Source organism: Hyperolius riggenbachi, chromosome 9 (assembly GCF_040937935.1).
Source record: "Hyperolius riggenbachi isolate aHypRig1 chromosome 9, aHypRig1.pri, whole genome shotgun sequence".
In the NCBI taxonomy this organism is placed as follows: Eukaryota; Metazoa; Chordata; class Amphibia; order Anura; family Hyperoliidae; genus Hyperolius; species Hyperolius riggenbachi.
Genome location: NC_090654.1, coordinates 274,462,105 through 274,486,404, shown reverse-complemented (window position 1 = coordinate 274,486,404; position 24,300 = coordinate 274,462,105). Strand labels below are relative to the sequence as shown.

Sequence of the window (24,300 nt, the reverse complement as noted above, 5' to 3'; positions counted from 1 at the left end):
CAGGACAGAAGGAAAGCATAGAGAAATGCACCCTGTGTGTATTCAGAGAGTTTAGCCTGTCTAATTCCCCCTCATTTGTATCTTATCACAAGTTGTAATCTGCTCCCTCCCCTGTTTCACCTGACTGCCTATGGCAGATAAGCCCATTTGAAAGTATAGCCTGTAAACAATATGTCTGCTTCCATGAATCAGGAAGTAGAAACTGTGCAGATTTATTTTAGGATTTGTATCAGCTGTAACACAGAAATGTTTTTTGTGTAAAGGTTATTACGCTGTTGTGTATCTTTTAGAGCAGAGAGGAGTTCTGAGTTTAAATCAGGTCCACTTTAAGTCAGCCAGGAGAAAAGCGCAATATAAATGTTATACGTCTTAAAATTCTTTTTAGGTGATGACATTTGCCAACAAACCACCCCAGGTTTGTTTCCCTGCAAACACCTTGTTTTATCTGCCACAAAGGCATGCTCACACGATAAATGGCTACAGGTGCACTTTAAAGGGGAAATTCAGCCTAAACAAACATACTGTCATTAAGTTACATTAGTTATGTTAATTAAAATAGGTAATGTAATCTTACCCACCCTGTTTTAAAAGAGCAAGCAAATGTTTGTGATTCCAACGGGCAGCCATCTTTTTGGTTGAAAGGAGGTGACAGGGAGCATGAGACACAGTTCCAACTGTCCTCTGTGCTGATCACCCCTCCCAGCTGCGTGCGTTAGGCTTCAAATCTCAAATTCAAAATAAAAAAATTTGCGCTAAAACAGCAGAAGGAGAACAACATCAGAAATCCCATCATGCTTTGCACAGCATCAGGGGAAAAATGCAGTTTTTTTTCCTGTGCAGCTAAAAATGAGGCTTGGGTAAGAAAAACAGTTATGATGCTGTGAAACTATGAAAGAAACACCAAGCCTTTTCAGTGCTGCTGAGTAGATTTTTAGTCTGGAGGTTCACTTTAACGTCGTCCACGCCGTATCAGATCAGGCCTCAAATGTGTGTCCAGAGTTTTGGATTTTGTCCAGAGATTTTTGCACTCTTGCTGCCTCAGATTGTTTGTTTCTGAGAGGATTGAGATGAATGGACGTCTAATGGGTGTTCTGTGAGGCCGGCTGGTGTACTCGGCCTGCATTAGCTGCCTCACAGTGGACAGGAGAGTGTTTATACAGCGAGGTGAAGGAGGTATTGCCAGGCAGCCGAGAGCCCTTCACCGCTGAAGAGCTGACAAGCACCTATCGTATAACCGGAACAGCGGCAGGAGGGGTGTGATGGTGCGGCGTATAGGAGAAGGTCAGCCGAGGGAGAGCTTGGCAAGTGCAGAAAGTCCCCTCCCTGGGGAAAAGTTCATGTGCCCAAGAACAGGATTTAGGGTTTAAAGAGAGTCTGAAGCCATTTAAAATACTTGTTTTTATCCAGCATGCAGCTTTAGCAATATTTAGCAAACTGAGGTCTTGATACCTCCCAAATCCACGGGGCAAAATTCGGGGCTCCTTCCGGGTAGAGGCAGAGCTTTGTGCAGTAGCTCTGCTCTGCTCGCGTCAATCTCTGCCTCTCCCCGCCCCCCTCTGCCTTCTTTCTCTGAGAGGGGCGGGGAGAGGCAGAGATCTGCAGAGATCGACTGTACCAGAGGCAGAGCTACAGCCCAAAGCTCTGCCTCCCCGGGCAGCAAAATCCAGAACCTGGAAAGTTGTGGAATTTTGCCCCGGGGATTTCATGGGGATAAAGACCTTGCTCTGCCACTTTCTCGTGGCGAATCAGTTTGGATTGTAATGCTGAAGCAGCCTGCTGGATAAAAAGAGGTATTTTAAATGGCTTCAGGGTACGTTTCCACTTGAGCGTTGCGTTTTTGACACGAAAATCGCATCAACGAATCCACGTGCGGATTTATTCACGTTTCCATGCGGATTTTCACGTGTAATTGCCCACGGTTTGCGCTATGCAATTTTAACCATGTCAATGCCGGCAAGCATTGACATGGGTTTTCACGCGGAAATGCCGGGAAAATCGCAAGACTACAATGCTTGCGGTTTTCCTATTACATAACATTACTGGCTATTCGTGTGCGGCATGCGAATTCTGATGGCTCTGCCGTGCAGATTTTTTCTGCACAGCAAACCGCACAGAATTCCTGACAAGTGGAAACGGTCCCATCCACTTGTATTGGTAATGCGAATCTGCATGCGTACAACGCATGCAAATTTGCGTTAGTGGAAACGAAGTGAGAGGTATATGGAGGCTGCCATATTGATTTCCTTTTACGCAATACTAGTTGCCTGGCTGTCCTGCTGATCATCTGCGTCTAATACTTTTTGCCCTAGACTGTGAACAAGCATGCAGCAGATCAGGTGATTCTGGCATTTTTGTCAGATCTGACAAGATTAGCTGCATGCTTGTTCCTGGTGTGATTCTGCAGGCAGATAGCTCAGCAGGGCTGCCAGGTAACCGGTATTGCTTAAAAGGAAATCAATATGGCAGCCTCCATATACCTTTCACTACAGTTCTCCTTTAAAGGGAATCGGAGGGGCATATGGAGGCTGCCATATTTACTTCCTTGTAAACCATGCCAGTTGCCTGGCAGTCCTGTTGATCTTCTGGCATAAGTAGTACCTGAGTCAAAACCCTGGAACAAGCATATGGCTAATCTAGTAAAACCTGAGTCAGAGTACCTGACCTGATTGTTTAAAAGGAAATAAATATGGCAGCCTCCATTTCACTCTAACCTCAGGTTCCCTTTAATTTGCTCAGAGTGCTCTGGGAGGAGAATTCCACATAGCTTAACAGGCTAGGCTGTGACATCACTGGGAGGGAGTGGCTGCATACCAATATACAGCAATATATAGATGTTTCTGAAACCAGGAAGATCACCGTAAACATGGGTGTCCTGAATAATTTACTGCATTTTTCTATATGTCACTACAGGGCCTCTAAGTGCCCATCCCCCCCCGACCTCCATTAAAGCTGTTATTTTTCCATCCACCATGTGGGAGGAGCATGGATTATAGCCCCGCCTCTTCGCACTAGGCAGGGCTGAAAGCGCTGTAGCAGGATGACATTAAAGAGAACCCGAGGTGGTTTCTAAGAATGCTATCCGCATACAGAGGCTAGGTCTACTTATATTGCCCAGCTTCTGTTGCTATCTCAATTCCCTTAATTCCCTCTAAGTTCCCCCTGCACTCTGCTGTCCCCCATAAATCACAGCCGTGCTGTCGACACGCACAGTCCCCGTCCCTTCCCTCCAATCAGCGTGGGAGGGAAGGGACGCGAGCGGGGACCGGAGCTATGCAGGAGGCAGGGGGAGCGGCCAGAGTGACACTACATAGGTAAACACACCCCGCTGCGTGTCGACAGCACGGCTGTGATTTATGGCGGCATAGCAGAGTGCTGGGGGAACTTAGGGGGGGATTGAGATAGCAACAGAGGCTGGGCAATATAAGCAGACCCAGCCTCTGTGTGCGGATAGCATTGTCAGAACCCCACCTCGGGTTCTCTTTTTAAAGTGGATCCGAGATAAACTTTTACTCATTGCATAATTGTGTTCCTTACATATAGTTTATAGGGCATTCCTCAAGCCAAATACTTTTTTTTTGTTTTAATACCCTAATTCCCTATAAACTAAACAAGCCACGTCCACAGCTTTTTCAGAGTGCCTTGGCACTGTAGCAAAGGCTTATGGGAGCTCAGGACAGGAGGAGGAGGGGCAGGAGGACTTACTAGCCAGAGATTTCAAAGGCAGAGGGGAGGAGGAGAGGGGACTGAAGGTCACAGGCTGAGGGCTGGAGATGCAGAGTAGCTTGCCTCTGTGTAATGTGACAAACAAATCATGGCTGCTGTCATTGTATCACAGGAATAAATGATCATAAACTTTTGAAGCTGTTTGCAGCTAGATTTTCTGTGTAAACTATCTAAACTTTAATTATAACAAGTAACTTGTTGATATATCTTATCTAGTTTTTCATCTCGGATCCGCTTTAAACAGACTTTGGTCTCTTTTCCAGGCCGACCTGTGCCACGCTTACCAAATCATCAAGAAAAACGGCATCCCCGATGAGCAGATCGTGGTGATGATGTATGACGACATCGCACAGAATGAAGCGTAAGTGTCCTCTTACTATAAGCAAAAGTGTGGCCTTAACCACTTAAAGCGGGATTGTCAGCCACAAAACCAAATTCTATTCAAACACTGCAGTGTGTGTGATTCAGACACTATTGCAGCTGGGCAGGGCTGCCAGGCAACTGGTTTTGTTTAATTGGAAATAAATATGGTGGTGTTGTAACCTCCCTTGTCTGTGGGCATGTGGTCCTTATGACTGTACAGTGACATTGGTGTTTTTTTCTAGAGAGAAAAGTTTAGGTACATAGTCTCCTGTCGCTGTAAAATAATCCAGTCTGGAACCTGGTGTGACTGTCTGCAGTGTTTGTCTCAGAGCAGAGCCTTTACCTCCCAGATTTATACAGCATTTACAGTATCTCTGTTGCACTTTTTACAACCCCTCGTGATCGTGAAAAACTGGTTGTTGAATAACCTTTCTGTGCTGTCACAACAGCCTCTCTGTATGTTATGCTGGGAATACACAGTTCATTTTTGAGCTGATTAGATGGTTCGATAATTTCCGACATGTCCGATCTCCCTTTCGATCCTTTCGCCGCTCGATTTCTGATAGAAGTGAATGGAAAAAGATAAGAAAAACAAGCGGAAGATAAGAGAATTGACTGCAGAATCGAGCGGCAAAAACGATCGAGAGGAGAATCGAGCGCCAGAAACGAACCGTGTATTTCCAGCATTAAACATTGTTTATTTTACATTTTTTTTATAATAATCTAAAATCCCTGCAGGATTTAGCTAGTTAGCATATCCCTGCTGTCACTTCCTGCACGGCAGCCATTTTGTAGATCATTGGTTCATACTGAGTTAATTTTTTTTTTTTTTTTCTTCTTCAGCGCTTTGCTGATCGCCGGTGATCAGCAAAGCGCTGCTACTAATGTATACCTATGGATACATTCACACTGCAGCATTTGTGATTTCCATCAATCGCAAACACGCTGCAGGCAGCGTTTCGGGGGCGATTGCGCTGTGTGATTCTCGTTCTATTGAATGGAAATCACAAGCGAAAAATCGCGATCAGGGCAAGCGGCGCTCCAAGCGCCAAGTGTGAACCGGCCCTTCTAGATTTGGGTCAGTTAGGTAATCTGTGTGTACATTGTACATTGTACGCATTGTCTTTTTATCTATGAAAAAGTTCTAAAAACATCAGTGTATGCTTTTTGTTTGCAAGTAAGATATATCGGATTCTACTTTTCATCGATTTAAACTGCCTGTGGAGGTTTCTGAATCAGCGTGGAGTCCTATTGCTATCAGACTGGGTCTTCTGGGGTGATCCTCACACATAAAGCCAGGACCGCATCTGAACACTTTCTGAATTATTGCCCATAAATCTTAGGCCCAGTGCACACCGGGCGGATCCGCCGGCCGCATCCGCCTGAAAATCCGCGTGGCTAATGTATCTCTATGGGCTGGCGCACACCGGCGGTTCGAGGTTTTTAGCAAGCCGCAAACGTGCCTCTTGCTGCACGTTTGCGGTTTGCTTAAAACCTAAAACCGCCGGTGTGCACCAGCCCATAGATACATTAGCCACGCGGATGCTGAGGCGGATGCGGCCGGCAGATTGCATCAAGATCCGCCCGGTGTGCACTTGGACCAAACTCTGTCTTCTGCACCCAAAACCGCTAGTGTTTGTGGATCCGCTAGCGGTTTTGGTGTGCCCCAGGCCTTAGAGAGCTTTGAATAAAACCTCTAAAAATAGAGATATGGGAGTTGATATTGCTTTGTGCAGTAAAAAAAAACGTAATAAATTTGTCGTTTTTTTTTTTTTTTGTACAATATTCATTTATAAATGATTTAGTCAGTGGTTACATAGTTACATAGTTATTTTGGTTGAAAAAAGACATACGTCCATCAAGTTCAACTAGTATAAAGTACAACACCAGCCTGCTCCCTCACATATCCCTGTTGATCCAGAGGAAGGCGAAAAACCCTTACAAGGCATGGTCCAATTAGCCCCAAAAGGGGAAAAATTCCTTCCCGACTCCAGAATCAGATAAAATCCCTGGATCAACATCATTAGGCATTACCTAGTAATTGTAGCCATGGATGTCTTTCAACGCAAGGAAAGCATCTAAGCCCCCTTTAAATGCAGGTATAGAGGTTGCCATAACGACTTCCTGTGGCAATGCATTCCACATCTTAATCACTCTTACTGTAAAGAACCCTTTCCTAAATAAATGGCTAAAACTGTTTTCCTCCATGCGCAGATCATGTCCTCTAGTCCTTTGAGAAGGCCTAGGGACAAAAAGCTCATCTGCCAAGCTATTATTTTGCCCTCTGATGTATTTATACATGTTAATTAGATCTCCTCTAAGGCATCTTTTCTCTAGACTAAATAAACCCAGTTTATCTAACCTTTCTTGGTAAGTGAGACCTTCCATCCCACGTATCAATTTTGTTGCTCGTCTCTGCACCTGCTCTAAGACTGCAATATATTTCCTGTAATGTGGTGCCCAGAGCTGAATTCCATATTCCAGATGTGGCCTTACTAGAGAGTTAAACAGGGGCAATATTATGCTAGCATCTCGAGTTTTTATTTCCTTTTTAATGCATCCCAAAATTTTGTTAGCTTTAGCTGCAGCGGCTTGGCATTGAGTCCGATTATTTAACTTGTTGTCGATGAGTACTCCTAAGTCCTTCTCCAAGTTTGATGTCCCCAACTGTATCCCATTTATTTTGCATGGTGCTAGACCATTAGTACGTCCAAAATGCATGACTTTACATTTGTTAACATTGAATTTCATCTGCCATGTATGTGCCCATATAGCCATCCTATCCAGATCCTGTTGCAATATGACACTATCTTCCTGAGAGTTGATGATTCTGCACAATTTTGTATCATCTGCAAAAATAGCAACATTGCTCACTACTGCATCTACTAGGTCATTAATAAATAAATTGAAGAGCACTGGACCCAGAACAGACCCCTGTGGTACCCCACTGCTAACAGTCTCCCATTTTGAGTACGATCCATTGACCACAACTCTTTGTTTTCTGTCCATTAGCCAGTTCCCTATCCATAGCCCATTGTAAAATCTTTCCTCTCCCTGATTTACATTCCAAAATGTATCACAGGTGGCAACATCTTTCAACTTGTCAGCTGCAGCTGTGCGGAATGTTTGTTTACTGACTGTTCCCGAAGCCAGTAAAAATATACCTGGACTCCCAGAATGCTCTGGGAGGATAATTCTGCATAGCTAAACAGCCTAGGCTGTGACATCACTGGGAGGGTGGGGCTACATGCCACTACACAAGGATATATAACTATAGGAAGTGTTTCTGATGCTGAAACCAGGAAGTGGCTATCTGGACTCATTTACTGCATTCAACTCTTTGTCACTGCAGTGTCGTTTCTACACTGGTATTTTCTGTGTTAGATCTAATTTATTGCACCAAAACCACGCATGCCATGTACAGCTGTGGGTAGGGGCAGCTGTCGGGTACCACTAGGGGTGGCAATACTGTTGGGTTTCCTTTTGGGACACACCAGCATACTAGTGGGTTAATGGATATCTGACTGCTGTGTTATAGGCTGGTCAGTAGGAGTGTGACAGATGACTTAACCACTTAAGGACCGGGCTCATTTTGGCTGATCTGTGCTGCGTGTGCTCTCCAGCCCGCAGCACAGATCATGATTAGTGCAGGGCGATCAGACTCCCCCCCCCCCCCCCCCCCCCTCCTTCCCCACCCCCTGCTGGGGGGTTCTGATCACCGCCGGCTATCTGCGGGGGGGGGGCTCCTCAAAGCCCCCCTCCACAGCGATTTCCGCCCCCTCTGCCCTTCCCTCCCTCACTCTATGGGCGGCGCCTAGGATAGGCTTCAGCCTATCAGATGCCGGCGATCCCCGGCCAATCAGAAACCGGGGATCGTCGATCTGCTTTACGGCGCTGCTGCAGCGCCGTACGATGTAAACAGCGGGGATTTCTTCCCCACGTGTTTACATTTCGCCTGCGAGCCGCGATCGGCGGCTCGCAGACTGTTCACGGAGACACCCTCCGTGAACTGACATGGAAAGGCCGCTAGAACGAGCGTCCGTTTCCATGGTAACATGGTAACACCTAGGTCCGCCAATCGTCTGACCGTGGTCGTTAAGTGGTTAAGGTGGCCACACACGATACAATAAAATGATCCGATTTTACGGCAATTCGATAAAACCGATCGGATCTCCCGAAAAAATTGAGAGCTTTTTTTTTTTTTTCATTCGACTGAAAAATCAGATCGGATTTCCCGTTTTTTTCTTTGATTTTTATCGATCCGGAATGACAGATATTTTTCTTCAATCTTTCTAAAGATTGTATGATGTGTGTTGGATTGTCAATGTATTAATACACGCACCCTAGCAATTTTATCAGAGTTTCCAATTATTTTTATCATAATTGGGGAAAAATTGAACATATCTGTGTGGTCAAATTTTTGAAATGTTACAATCAGTCAGAAAAATTGATTGCGATTGTTAAATTGAACAGATATTTTAAAAATTGTATGGTGTGTGGCCACCTTTAGAGTGTCAGCTCCTTTGAGGCAAAAACTGCTCTACCTTCCTGTACTCCTCAATGTCTTATGTGATAAGCCGCCCCATAGAACTAATAGTTATAAATTATTTCATCTTATTTGCAGGAATCCAACCAAAGGAGTAGTAATTAACAGGCCTAACGGGACAGATGTCTATGCCGGAGTGCTGAAGGACTACACAGGAGAGGTAAGGAACCGATACCCCATTCTTGTCTAGTGACCTTGTACCTGCACCCAAAGGTGGTTTTCTTGCGTCTGTTGTGAGTTACATTTCCAACCACAACATATTGCTAGCACAGCTGTTCAATGAGATGCAGATACTTCCATCCCGATGGGAGTTCTGTTGCAGCTTGTAGGCAGCTCGGAATGAGGCCAATCCAAATCACTAGTGACTGTACTTGATTGGCCGGATTTGTGAGTTTGTAATCCGTCATTGCATAGCGGTTTCCATTCTGCTCCCTGTCTATGTTGTCTGAAGGAAATGACTCATGCTGCCGGCTCACAATTCTGGTCACTGTAGCAACTGTAAGTCCTCTAAAAATGGTAATAGGGCCTTACTTTAAAGGAATACTGTAGCGGGGGTCAGGGGAAAATGAGTTGAAGTTACCCGGGGCTTCTAATGGTCCCTCGCAGACATCCTGTGCCCGCGCAGCCACTCACCGATGCTCCGGCCCCGCCTCCGGTTCACTTCTGGAATTTCAGACTTTAAAGTCTGAAAACCACTGCGCCTGCGTTGCCATGTCCTCGCTCCCGCTGATGTCACCAGGAGCGCAGGCACAGACCATACTGGGCCTGCGCAGTACGCTCCTGGTGACATCAGCGGGAGCAAGGACACGGCAAAGCAGGCGCAGTAGTTTTCAGACTTTAAAGTCTGAAATTCCAGAAGTGAATCGGAGGCGGGGCTGGAGCATCGGTGAGTGGCTGCCCGGCACAGGATGTCTGCGGGGACCATTAGAAGCCCCGGGGTAACTTGAACTCATTTTCCCCCGATTTCCCCCCCGCCCCCCCTACAGTATCCCTTTAATTCTGATTCACGCCTCATCAAGGAGTAAGCATTAGGAGCTGAAATTGGCATAGAGGAAGGCATCAATCACTTTTATTTTTTACACAAATGTATTGATGTCTGTAAGGCACGAGAAAACAACTTTATCATATGAGAAAACACTTTATTGCATAAAGCCAGACAGGCAACAACATGTTTTACAACTGAGCTATTTTCAGCTGTTGGCAAGGCATATATATATTTACCTAAGAAACAAACAAACACAGAACATTTATATCTCGCTTTTTTCCTGGCGGACTCAAAGCACCAGAGCTGCATCCTCTGGGACACGCTCTATAGGCAGTAGCAGTGTTAGGAAGACTTGCCCAAGATCTCCTACTGAATAGGTGCTGGCTTACTGAACAGGCAGAGTAGAGATTTGAACCCAGGTCTCCTGTGTCAGAGGCAGAGGCCTTAACCATTACACTATCCAGCCAGAGGAAGAGGCTCCAGGACACAAAACATGTTGTTGTTGTCTGCACTTTTCAATAAACTGTCTGAATATATTGACCAGTTGTCATCATTGAAGGTAAACCAACACCTATCTTTTTTTTTTTTTAAAGCCGGCTTTTATTATTTGATTGGATGCCTCCAGCGACTAGTCACTTTAGATATTACCGTAATTCTTGTGGTAGGGAAGACCGCTCAGTTATATCGTATCTCATCTGTGCTGTGTTGGCCACTTGTCAGGAGTTGATATTGAGCCCTCATTTTTTTGATGGTGCGATTGCTTTAATTCCAGGATGTCACCCCCGCAAACTTCCTGGCAGTTCTCAAGGGCGACGCCAAGGCCGTGAAGGGCAAGGGATCCGGGAAGGTGATTCAGAGGTTTGTGAACGTTTTGTAAAGAAACCTGTTCCTTTGAACTTCATCCCAATCAGTAGCTGATACCCCCTTTCCCACAAAAGATCTTTACATTTTCTCGAATAGATAATCAGGGGGGTCTGTATGGATGATATTGTGGTGAAACCCCTCCCACAGTGTGAGGTCATGGCCATGACAGTTTCCAGTCTGTGAACCTCATTGCAACGTGGGAGATAACTGCTTTTTCTGACTGCCAAACAAGCAGCATGTCAGGGCTTGCTGGTATTAGACTCTGATTCACACTGTATGCGGATGCGGCTGACTAGCTAACACTTCCAAAGAGTGACCTAACCACACACAGATTTTCCCGACGATATACAGCCGATTCGATCACTGTGATTGAATCGGCTGTTAAATCGTCGCGCAAACGCTGACAGAGTGATTTCCGTCCGAAATCGATCGTTCCAGACGATTCCTGTTGTTCCATGCGGAAGATTTCCCTCGATCGCTGGCGGGTCAGGAGTGCTTCGATAGCGGCGTTCGAATGCCCGACGCTAGCGGCAATACATGACCTGATCCAGTCGGCGCGTATCCCCGCTGTCCGCGCTGCTTCTTCTCCGTGCTGGGCTCCGGACCGGCTTTACTGAACTTCCTGTCCCGGCAGGAAGTTTAAACAGTAGAGCGCCCTCTACTGGTTAAACTTCCCCGGACAGGAAGTTCAGTGAAGCTGGAGCCGAGCGCGGAGAAGAAGCAGCGCGGACAGAGGGGGACTCGCGCCGGCCGGATCAGGTCATGTATGAGGGCCACAAAGGCAGCTCCACAGATTCTGATCGGTTTCATGCTGAAATCGATTCACAATCTGTTTGCAGTAAAGGCAGCCATACGACCCCTCTCTGATCAGATTCGATCAGAGAGGGATCTATCTGTTGGTCAAATTGATGGCAAATCGACCAGTGTATGGCCACCTTAACTCTTTGTAAGCAGATACTGCATACAATGTGAAGCGCAGAGATTATACCAGCAATTCTTCTGCAAAACAGATGGCAGGGCACAAGAAGTAATGAGTCAGGGCCCGATTCCACTATAGCGAATCTGCATGCGTTTCCTGCATGCAGATTCGCATAGACAATACAAGTGGATGGGCCTGTTTCCACTTGTCAGGATTTCTGAGCGTTTTTCTGTGCAGAAAAAAATCTGCACGGCAGAGCCCTCAAAATTCGCAATTCGCATACAATGTATTTAATAGGAATTTCGTATGCGAATTTTACCGCAAATTTGCGGGCGTTTTCGCATGAAATCAATGTTAAAGCCTAAGGCACTGATATGGTTAAATACGCATACTCATTAACATATGCAAAAAACGCTCGCGGATTTGCGGTAAAATTTGCATCCACGCGCAAATTCTTTTTTGCGTTTTCCGCAACTAATTCGCACCGCACAAGTGGAAACGGGCCCTCAGAAGTAGTAATAGTCACCTGAGTTCCAGAAGCAGCAGCAATCCAGATGAATGAACAGAGGTACTGTAAGCACGGAAGTCCAGAGATGATTGCTTTTGGATATGCAGGATCCAGGGCCAATAATGAGTCCAGAAGGTAGATAGTCCTATGAAAATGAGCTTATGGGTATGCAGATTCCAGGGTAGGATAAGTCCAGGAGGTATATCACTGAAGCGAAAAAAAAATGATATTATCATTTGTATGTGTAGCACAGCTAAGAAAAAAAACATTAAGATCAGATACATCAGTCTAATTGTTTCCAGTACAGGAAGAGTTGAGAAACTCCAGTTGTTATCTCTATGCAAAAAAGCCATTAAGCTCTCCGACTAACTTAGTCCTGGAGAGGGCTGTTATCTGACTTTTATTATCTGAACTGTAATTGAACTGTTTACTTTTCCTCTGCTAGAGGAGAGTTCATTACTTCACAGACTGCTCTGAAAGACTCATTTTGAATGCTGAATGTTGTGTAATCTGCACATATTATAGAATGATGCAATGTTAGAAAAAACACTGTATACCTGAAAATAACAATATGAGAATATTTTCTTTGCTGCTAATCTTCTAGTAATTATTCATAGTACACAACCAATTCATTATATCATATATTTTTTTTCGCTTTAGTGTCTCTTTAATGACGGGCGATTCTTTTATCTTCTGCTCGTTTTCCTTATCATTTTCCCGCCCGCGGTATAGAGCGCGGAATCGATCCGGCGGGTGATCGGACATGTCGGAATTTATCAATCGAGCTATCTAAATGGCTCAATCGAGTGGCACAAACGTACTGTGTATTGCCAGCATTAGTCAAACAAACAAGTGATGAGAGCTAGCCAGTAATTAGTTAGTTAGCAGTTACTATCACGGGCACTGACAGAAAGGACTTCCTGATATTTAAACAGGTGACAGCCAATTAGTGAGCAGCGCAGACCCATGCTGCAGTGAAAGGCTGTCACTGGTTTCCCCTGCGCAGGGCGTACTGAGAGCGCCTCCTCCGTCCGGCCAATCCGCTCTGTCACCTCCTGCGCTCCAATGACGACGCCGGCCTGCCGAGATGCGGAAGTAGAAGCTTCAGCCTGCATTGCGGCATCCCCCGAGCCAACGGACCTCACACAGCATCTCCCTCTGTGCTAAGCTAAAGGTGCGTACACACGTCAGATAAAAGTCTTTGGAAAATGAAAGATCACAGACCAATTTTACCCCCTTTCATATAGTATGAGAGCCATACCTACACAGTCTATTCTATGGAGCTGAACTCCCCATCAGATAAAAATCTTTGCAAGATGCTGCACACAAAGATGCTGTACACATTCAACAGATCAGTATCTGCAAAAGATCTGTTCCTGCAAAAGATCCATTCCTGCAAAATGCTTTCATAGTCTATGATATCTGCAGATCCCATACACACCTTGTTTAATGGACATTCATCTGCAGATCAGCCGATTATCTGCCGATCTGAAGATCCAATCTGGTGGATCTGATCTACAGATAATTGTCCATTAAACAAGGTGTGTATAAGGTCTGCAGATATCATAGACTATGAATGCGTTTTGCAGGAATGGATCTTTTGCAGGAACAGATCTTTTGCAGATACTGATCTGTTGCATGTGTACAGCATCTGTGTGTGCAGCATCTTGCAAAGATTTTATCTGATGGGGAGTTCAGCTCCATAGAATAGACTGTGCAGAGTATGGCTCTCATACTACATGAAAGGGGGTAAGATTGGTCTGTGATCTTTCATTTTCCAAAGACTTTTATCTGACGTGTGTACCCACCTTAATGCAGCCTTGTTTCCATACCTGCCCAGGTCCTCGTTTTTTTTTTACTTTTACAGCCTGGGTGGTGAGGGGCTGTTTTTGTCTTTGTTTGGAGGGGGGGGGGGCATTTCTGTCTTTGTGGGGTCGGGTCTCCGTGTTCTCCCCAGAATTTTTTTCCAGCCGGGTGGCATGAAATAGTAGCCGGGTGGGGCGAGATGAGAGAATGCAGGGCCGGCGCTTCTCTGCATAATTCTGCTTACAGCAGAGAAGGAGGTGAGCCGATGACAGCCGGGTGCTCACCAAAACTAGCCGGGTGGCGCGCCCGGCTAAAAGAGCCTGGGGAGAACACTGTCTCTGTCTTTGAAGGGTGTGGGTAGTTTTTGTCAGTGTGGTGGGGGACTGTTTCTGTCTTTTTTGGGTAGGGGGGTCTGTCTTTGAAGGGTGGGGTGGTTGTTTTTGTCTTAGTGGGGTGGTGGTGGGGGTGTTTTTGCCTGTTAGGTGGGGGCTGTTTTTGTCTTAGTGTGGTGGTAGGGGGGGCGTTTTTTTATGGGGTAGGGGGTTCTGTTATGATGTCCGATAGGCTTAACTGAAGGGTTGTGCAGCTATTCTCTGCCCTACATAACCATAGGACACTGTTGTCTTGCAGCGGACCTGACGATCACGTGTTTGTCTACTTCACTGACCACGGAGCTCCGGGTCTGCTGGCCTTTCCCAGTGATGATGTAAGTACTGTCCCGCCCCCACCCCGCTGCTAGGATCGCTGCCTGTCCCAATTCCTCATTCTGATTGGTTATAATAATAGATGTGAGCACAATAGATGGAGAAGGGGGAAGTGAAAGCAGCAGTGTCACTTGGCAGAACCAGAAGAACCAGAAGCTGCTTTATATTGTAACCCTTTCAGGACTGACCTCAGTAATGTCTCCTTATACACAGGCTGCAGCCAGATGGACAGGAAACTATTCTGCATGTTATCTCTGGACTGTTTTTTTTTTTTGTTTGTTTGTTTTTTTATATATATTAAAGCACACCTGAAGTTAGAGGAATATGAAGGCTGACCTGTATTTCCTTTTACGCAATGCAAATTGCACGCCTGCTCTGCTTATCATAGGACTTACGAGGCGAGCATTGAAAAAAAAGTTAAGTACCTCATGTCCATTGTAGTCCTTAGGACAGACTATCAGCGCCTTCCTTTCAACTGACTGGCGCTCTGATAAGCTAATCCACTTTGCATTTGCTTGTGCTGACACACAAGTATATGACAAGTCACGTCTTGCGTCCCTCAGCACTGTTCGTCTCTGCTGAGGGGGTGCGGCTGACTTTTACATCATTCATGTCATGTGGGCGGTCTTGTGGACACGCCCACATGACGTACAACAGAGTGATAGGAGCGAGGACGGCCGCAGACATCACAATACCTGCGCAGCCGCACTAGGCTAAGAGAACTGCGCAGGCGTTGGAACTTTTAAAGCGGTGACTCTAGTCGCCGCCTGATAAGGCGACTCGGGGCAGGGTCGGGGCTGGCAATGCAAAGTGGATTAGCTTATCAGAGCGCCAGTCAGTTGAAAGGAAGGTGCTGATAGAAAGCCTCATCTACACGGGTAGATGAGGCGGCGATGTGGCTTATCAATCGAGCCGCTGATGCGGCTCGATTGATAAGATCCGACAGGACGGATCTCCGCACCGCCGATTCCCTGCTCGTTCCCCGCGAGGGGACAATGGCAGGGAATCGAGCGGAAGATGAGCGGCGCCGGCTGATACGAGCGGGGAATCAAATCCGGCGCACGCGTGGCCAGCGGGGACGCGGAAGAGGCGATCCGGAAACGAATCAAGCCGCCGGATCGAAACCTCATCGTGTAGATGAGGCTTTAGGACTACAATGGACATGAGGTACTTAACTTTTTTTTCAATGCTCGCCTCGTAAGTCCTTTATCATCTGCCTCTAATATTTTAAAGGTGGCCACACACCATACAATTTTTATTTATTTTAAAAACAATTTCAATTCAAGGAATGCAATCCATTTTTCTGATTGATTATAACATTTGAAAAATCCAATTTTTCCCCAATTATGAAAAAGAATGATTGAAAACTCTGAAAAAATCACTTGGCTGTATATATTGAGAAATTGACAATCTACCCTATTCCATTCCATTCAATTTGCATAAAAGTTTATTAGAAAAATCCACCTCTCCCGATTGACTTATATCGAGAAAAAAAAAAAAAAAAAAAAAAGGAAATCTGGAATTGAATTGGATCATTTGATTGTATTTTGCGTGGCCACCTTTCGCCATAGACCCTGAACAAGCATGCAGCAGATCAGGTGCTCTGACTGAAGTGTGACTGGTTTCGCCGCATGCTTATTTCAGGTGTGTGATTCAGACACTACTGCAGCCAAAGAGATCAGCAGGATAGCCAGGCAACTGTTATTGTTTACATGGAAGTAAAATGGCAGTCTCCATATCCCTCTCAGTTAAAGAGACTCTGAAGCGAGAATAAATCTCGCTTCAGAGCTCATAGTTAGCAGGGGCATGTGTGCCCCTGCTAAACCGCCGCATACGCGCCGCTAAACGGGGGTCCCTTCACCCCCAAACCTCCCACTGCGACACTTGATCGCAGGCTTGGTCGCTCCTGGAGGCAGGGCTAACGGCTGCAGCCCTGCCTCCATTTGCGTCTATCAGCCGCGCATCGCCGCCTCTCCCCCGCCCCTCTCAGTGAAGGAAGACTGAGAGGGGCGGGGGAGAGGCGGAGATACGCGCTGACAGACGCGCGTGGGGCAGGGCTGCGGCGGTTAGCCCTGCCCCAACCAGGAAGCGCTCCCCCGCATTACGGAGGGTATTTGGGGGGACAGGGACCCTCGTTAAGCTGCGGGATAGCGGCGGTTTAGCAGGGGCACACATGCCCCTGCTATATATGAGGTCTGAAGCGAGATTTATTCTAGCTTCAGACTCTCTTTAAGGGCTTGTGTTCTCAGAACGTTGATTTCAGTTGTTTGATGTCTGCCTGTACTCACATTGTAGAAAAGGTCCGTGTACAGCTGCAAATGCTGAGCTAGCTGGCGTCAGATTACCGTCAGCCCGCAGAACTCTGTAGCGGATAAAATGGTCGCTACGATGCTCTGCTCCATCAGTGCAAATTTCCCCTCAGCTATCTTCTCGAGCTTCTCCAGAATTTTAAAATGGGAGTGGCCAAATTACCTTTGTCACAATAAAGTCCACTTCGGGTGACAATCTAGCTTGTGTATGAGAGCCCCAAATGTCACCTTAAGATCCGCCATGGCGCATCCATAGCGACGTCTAATGCCCGAGTGACCCCCAAACTCATTATTCTCCCACTAGCCCCGCCTGCAAGAAGCGTGGGCCACGTGTCATCCCCTTCTATACTAACAACCCACCGCTAGCCTGGGGGCCAGTGACACATCTATACTGCTGTCTCGGGAGGGATTAAGCCCCCCTCCCCCCTGCCACAGTGACAGTCCTTGTATGATTGTTGGCTCACTTTTTCAATGTTTTTGTATACTTTGTTCTCTTTCAGCTTCATGTCAAAGACCTGAACAAGACCTTACAGTACATGTATGAGAACAAGAAGTACAAAAGGGTACGGAAAATATAAACTGCTCATAGAGGAAGGGAATCTTTACAGTAAGAGTGATATTCCATTTTTTTTTTTTTGTTGCCCTCCATTCAGATTACTGCAGTACTAGAATTTTTTTGCAAATACCCATTTCGATTTGTTAGTTTGATTGAACCTGAAAAGGCCACTTCAGCATTGCTACAGAGTTTCTTAGTGGGTGTGTCAGTAATAACTGCAGGTGATTGGTGATAAGTTAGTGTTTGGGGTAGGTAGAGAGTGGGTTAGTGTTAGGGGTCAGCAGAGGATGGGTAAATGTTAGTGGTAGGTATTGGGTGTATTAGTGTTAAGGGTAGGTGGAGGGAGGGTTAGTGTTAGGGGTCAGTAGAGGATGGGTCAGTGTTAGGGGTAGGTATTGGGTGGGTTAGGGGTAGGTAGAGGGAGGGTTAGTGTTAGAGGTAGGTAGAGGCAGGGTTAGATAGGGGTAGGTAGAGGGAGGGTTAGTGTTAGGGATAGGTTGAGGGGGGGGGGGTTAGGGTAAGTACAGGGTGGGTTAGGGGTAGGTAGAGGGAGGTTAGGCGTAGGTAGAGGGAGGGTTAGTGTTAGGGATATGTAGAGGGAGGGTTAGGGGTAGGTAAAGGGAGGGTTAGTGTTAGGGATATGTACAGGGTGGGTTAGGGGAAGGTAGAGGGAGGGTTAGTGAGAGATGAGGGTTCGCTAAAGTCGTATCGAAATTAGTCAGAGCCCAATAGTAGAATATTGGTAAGTTCAGCCTCTCCTGGCTTCCAAATTAGCACGGTGCTGTTTTTACACGTACACATCCCAGCTTTTGTAAAATGGCAATAAAAACTGGAAGTGGATCTGCAGCTCCATGTTCTTATATATAGGGGAGGGGGGAGAGATTTGCTGGAGTTTCCCCTCTCCAGGGATATATAGTGCGATCTCCCGGCAGCAGCTTGTCCTGTTGCTGGAGATCTGGTGATCCTGTATTCTGGGCTGCCTGTCACAGCGGAGTTCTCTCTCTTACAGATGGTCCTGTACATCGAGGCCTGCGAGTCCGGCTCTATGATGAACCACTTACCCAACAACATCAACAGTAAGTGTGCTGTCCAATCAGAGACATGGGCGGTTATTAACCATTACCCGCCCCCGCTATGTTTTAAAACGTCCTGTTAGTACCTGTTAACGGACCACAGGACATTTTAAAATGCCTGCCACTGCTGCTATCCACGAGCGCCTTAACCTTTTAAAGGGACTTTATTTTATTCCACATGTATTTATTATTCACAGCCGGGGATGAGTAACATCTAAGTGACGCTTTTCTTTCATATGCTTTAAAGTACAACTTCCTCTTGTGTGTATGGATGCATTGTGCTCCTCTTATTCTTTCACTTCCTCGTGTGAAGATCTGATATGACCGCGCCCGCGTTCTGACGTCTGTACATCATGAGCTCCCCCGACGCTGACCTCCCCCTGAAATTCAGATTGCAGAACTGAAATCCCGTCCTCTCATGTGAGAGCTGAATAATGAAAAGCGGTGAATTCTGCCGACAAGTCATGTGACTATCTGACGGTAAATTGTCGGCTGTTTGAGTCACTTATGATGGAGCAATTCTTGGTGTGTGTGTGAGAGGGGGGGGGGGGGTATTCGCCTCTCATTCTGACCATGTACAGATCTGATCTTTCCCAGTCTTTTTGCAACTTTCACATGTGACAATTTGTGTGCCTGTTATCAGCCCTGATAAAATCCCCGACTGAGCATTCGGTCTGGCTTTGCTCAGGAATCATTATAGCGGAGTCTGTCTTCTCTGATGTATTTTCAAGCCCAAGCCTGTCCCCTTCTGGCTCTGCTATAATGACTCAGCTATAATGATTCCTGAGCAAAGCCAGACTGAATGCTCAGTGGGAGATTTTATCAGAGCTGATAACAAGCAGGCTGAGCAGTGAAGGATGAAACAGAGAGCAGGGTAGGTGTTTTCTCTAATGTTCCCACTGATCTATAGGGTAAAATACATGAGGGTGCTTCGTCTCTGGTTACCTTTAAAGTGTACCAGAGATGACATGTAACATGATGAGATAGACGTGTATATACAGTGGCAAGCATAGAGACACTTATGCTGTGCTTTTTTTCTTTTTTTTTCCCCCTGCTTGAAAGAGTTTATAATTAGCTATGGAACTTAGTTTTTCTCCAGTCAGGACTCCGTCGGCTCACTGATAACAAATTACAGCTATAAAACCTTTTCCTAAGCAGAGACCTGGGCTTTTTACGGCGAGGGGAAAAGATAAAAGGGTCCCTTTCACTCTGGGACTCTTGAGACACTGCAATTGAGCACAGACTATAAAACATTACATCTAAACACAGAACATTTATATAGCGCTTTTCTCCTGGCGGACTCAAAGCACCAGAGCTGCAGCCACTAGGACGCGCTCTATAGGCAGTAGCAGCGTTAGGGAGTCTTGCCCAAGGTCTCCTACTGAATGGGTGCTGGCTTACTGAACGGGCAGAGCTGAAATTCGAACCCTGGTCTCCTGTGTCAGAGGCAGAGCCCTTAAAGGGGAACTGAAGAGAGAGGTATATGGAGGCTGTCATGTTTATTTCCTTTTAGACAATACCAGTTGCCTGGCAGCCCTGCTGATCCTCTGCCTCTAATACTAGCCCCTGAACAAGCATGCAGCAGATCAGGTGTTTCAGTGGTTCAGACTTATAAGTCTGATCTGACAAGACTAGCTGCATGCTTGTTTCTGGTTTTAATCAGATACTACTGCAGAGAAATAGACCAGCAGGGCTGCCAGGCAACTGGTATTGATTAAAAGGAAATAAACATGACAGCCTCCATATACCTCTCTCTTCAGTTCCCCTTTAACCATTACACCATGAAGCCACATCTGCTTTGTAAATGTTTATACATAAAATAAAACCTTGAGATATTGAAAAGTGTCATTTTTTTAGGAGTAGAAGGACAGATCCAATTGTTTATCTCGTTAGTTTATTTTCATCTCTGGTTCACTTTAAAGAAAACCTGAACTGAAAATAAAAGTCAAAATAAGCATACACAAGTCATACTTACCTTCCATGTTGTCTACTCCTCAGTGTCTTTCTCCTGTCCCGCGTCCTGTTTGTTCACTATGATCAAGGGAATTTTCCGTCCTCCATTTTGAAAATGGTCATTACCCATAACCGCTTTCTGGTCAGCACACAGTTAAACTGTAACATCGCCCACTTGAGCCATAGGGAAACATGGACATTACCTGGTACATCCTCTCAGCTGTAACTGACAGCAACTGATATTTTATTGACAGCAACTGATATATTTCAGATCTGACAAAATATTGTCAGAACTGGAAGGGATCACTGTAAGAAGAAAATGGTGAGCTTCTGAGAGGAACTGATGGCAAGGTAACTATGTAATGTTCATTTGAAGTTACCTCATGTGTTTATTTGAAATATTTTTACTCAATACAGGTTCTCTTTAAGGTTGCTAAAAATGAACTCTCAATTTGAATCTCCAGCAAGCTAAGAATTTCCTAATCCTGCCAGAAGTTGCAGCAGAACTCTGTTCTCCCTTTTTAACCTGCATGTTTATCCGTAGGTAGTGCGGTACACGACTGCATAAAGTTGTCATTTGTAACCCGCTAGGAGACTCTTTTCAGAAACCTCCTCTTGAGTTGATGTGTGACCTGCATCTTTGTGTATTTACAGTTTATGCCACCACAGCGGCCAACCCTCACGAGTCTTCCTATGCCTGTTACTACGACGACAAGCGAGACACCTACCTCGGCGACCTCTACAGCATCAGCTGGATGGAGGACTCTGACGTGGTGAGATAGTCTACCAACACTGATACTGCAGCAATCAATCTGAAGGGCGAGCCCGATATGTGCCTAGCCATAAGCTAAAAGATGACTTTTATCGATCAATCAAATACTGTACAATGCAGTCATAAAGTGAACGTTAAGTCAACAAAAAAAAATGAGTTTTACTCACCTGGGACTTCCCTCGGCCCCCTGTAGCTGATCAGTGCCCTCGTGGTGTCCCTCCGATCCTCGTGTCCCCGCCGGCGGCTACTTCCGGTTTCGGCCTCAGGATCTGACACGCTGGGAACACGAGTGATTCTTCGCGTTCCCAGCCACAATATCGCCCCCTATGCTGCTATTGAGGCCTTCCTTGCCGCAATAGCAGCATAGGGGGGGCGATATTGTGAACGCAAAGAATCACTCGCGTTCCCAGCCTGTCGGGTCCTGACGGCGAAACCAGAAGTAGCAGCCGGCGGGGACACGAGGATCGGAGGCACACGACGAGGGCACTGATCAGCTACAGGGGGCTGAGGGAAGCCCCAGGTGAGTAAAACTCATTTTTGTTGTTGTTGTTGTTGACTTAAAGAGAACCAGAGATGAAGCACCCTCTTGTATTTTACCTTATAAATCAGTGGGAACATGACAGTAAACACCTAATCTGCCCTTTGTTTCATTGTTCTCTGTGTAATCTGACTATAATCACCTCTGATAAGAATCCCCGACTGAACAGTCAGGCTGCTCCGTCTAGCTTTGCTACAGAAAGATTATAGCTAAGTCTGTCTTCTGTGGTGTTATTTGAAGACCAAGCCTGCCCCCTTGTGGCTTTGCTATAATGACTCAGCAATAATCATTCCCAGCAAAGCCAGATTTAACCTCCCTGGCGGTAAGCCCGTGCTGAGCACGGGCTATGCCGCCGGGAGGCACCGCTCAGGCCCCGCTGGGCCGATTTGCATAATTTTTTTTTTGCTACACGCAGCTAGCACTTTGCTAGCTGCGTGTAGCATCTGATCGCCGCCGCTACCCGCCGATCCGCCGCAATTCCTCTCGCCGCGGCCGCCCCCCCCCCAGACCCCGTGCGCTGCCTGGCCAATCAGTGCCAGGCAGCGCTATGGGGCAGATCGGAGTCCCCTCTGACGTCACGACGTCGATGACGTCGGTGACGTCATCCCGCCCGTCGCCATGGCGACGGGGGAAGCCCTCCAGGAGATCCCGTTCTTTGAACGGGATCTCCTGATCTCCGATCGCCGGCGGCGATCGGAGGGGCTGGGGGGATGCCGCTGAGCAGCGGCTATCATGTAGCGAGACTTTGTCTCGCTACATGAAAAAAAAAAAAAAAAATTAAAAAAAAAGATTTGCTGCCCCCTGGCGGATTTTTTGCAAACCGCCAGGGGGGTTAATTGCTCAGTCTGGGATTCTTGTGACTGCTGATAACAGACACTTTTAGCAGTGAGGATGAAACAGAGAGCATGGTAAGTGTTTTCTCTAATGTTCTTACTGATATACATGGTAAAATACACAAGGGTGCTTCGTCTCTGGTTCCCTTTAAGTGCCTCTTTAAGGTTCGTACACACATGCAACTTTTTCTGCATGACCAACCCAACGACATGACCGACTGCATGACCAAGCAATTGCACGACTTGTATTTTCCGCGCACCAACCAACTGAATGACCAACTCGTTTGCACACTGAACGATGGACTGCACGATATGGGTGCATTCAAAACAAGTACAAGTCGTTCAAACTACATTGTACACACGTGGCCAACTGCACGACAACCAGCCCAACAGTCGTGTGAGTCGATATGCCTGTTGGATCAGGGAAACCACCTGTTATCAGTCGCTTCTCTAGTCGTTTGTGACACGTTTACATGCCCAAAGTTTTTCCAACAGACCAAGTTTGGGCAATAGCTGCGCAGAAAGTTGCACGTGTGTACGAATCTTAATGAGACTCTGTAACGAAAAAAAACATCCCCTGGGGGGTACTCACCTCGGGAGGGGGAAGCCTCAGGGTCCCAATGAGGCTTCCCCCTCCCCTGTAGCTGCAGGCAATCCAGCGCTGGCTCCCCTGAAGTGTCCCGCAATCCTCCCCCAACAAGCCTGATAAGCACTGATTTATTTACCTTGTCGGAATCCAACGCAAGCGCAGTAACAGCTCTTCCTTCGGGTAAGGCGGAAATAGTCGAACCCAATCGTATCAACTCTACTGTGCAGACGCAAAAGGACTCGCGCCTGCATGTTAGAGCGGATACGACCGGGTTCGGCTATTTCTGCCTTAACCCAAAGAGAGACCTTGCTCGGCCTGGCAATACCTACCTCGCTAATCTTCCGGTTGGGGGGGGGGGGGAGACTCTGCAACGGTTGACCAAGGAATAGCGAGGGAAGCCTCAATAGGATCCTGAAGCTTCCCTTCTCCTTATAGGTAAGTATCTGATTTTGTACCCCAAGCTTCAGCTCGAGATCACTTTAACGGTGTTGGTCGTGTTCCTCCTCCTGTCTGCCCACTAAACATAGTGTCACTGAGTTGTGGGGGTCTTTGCCGATTTCCCCCAACCCTGTCCAGATAAATATCACGGGGGGAGGGGACGGGTCCCAACACACCAGGACGTGACACATTGGCAACACAAGGCAGCAGAGTGACTCGCAAAACCCTAAGAATTATTTTCTCTCATAAAGGTGGCCACACACCGTACAATTTTTTAAATATCTGTTCAATTCAAGAATAGCAATTAATTTTTCTGACTGATTGTAACTATTCAGAACTCTGACCAATGTATTACACACGTGTGTTAAATTTTTACCCAATGATGAATAAAATAATTGAAAGCTCAGAAAACATTGATTGGAACTGTACATCAAGTAATTGACAATCCTTCACACACCATACAATTCTTGATAAAGTTGGTCTGAAATTTCCAACATGTCCCATTCCCCAAAATCGAGAAATTCGATCAGATTTCTCGATCGAAAACAAAGAAAAGCTCTCGATTTTTCGAGACAACCGATCAAAATTATTGAACTGGTGAAAAACTGGATCTTTTAATTGTATGGTGTGTGACCACCTTAACATTTCAAAAATCTGACCAATGTACCGCACACATGTTCTGTTTTTCCCCAATTATGAAAAAAAAAAGATTGAAAACGCTGAGAAAATTGCTTGGGGGTGCATATTAATAAGTTGACAATCTACCACACACCATTCAAGTTTCATAAAAATTGATCAGAAAAAAATCCACTTGGATTTCG

General features: G+C 46.3%; 1 protein-coding gene across 1 annotated transcript in view; it reads left to right on the top strand.

Annotated features, from left to right (window-relative positions):
* Positions 1 to 24,300, top strand: part of LGMN (legumain) — a 60,624-nt gene that overhangs the window by 22,939 nt on the left and 13,385 nt on the right. Inside the window, exons 3-9 of the mRNA XM_068254612.1 lie at positions 3,987 to 4,084; positions 8,711 to 8,792; positions 10,390 to 10,475; positions 14,345 to 14,420; positions 17,228 to 17,290; positions 18,293 to 18,359; positions 20,964 to 21,082. Coding sequence (XP_068110713.1) covers positions 3,987 to 4,084; positions 8,711 to 8,792; positions 10,390 to 10,475; positions 14,345 to 14,420; positions 17,228 to 17,290; positions 18,293 to 18,359; positions 20,964 to 21,082 — 591 coding nt within the window. The remainder of the gene's footprint in view (positions 1 to 3,986; positions 4,085 to 8,710; positions 8,793 to 10,389; positions 10,476 to 14,344; positions 14,421 to 17,227; positions 17,291 to 18,292; positions 18,360 to 20,963; positions 21,083 to 24,300) is intronic.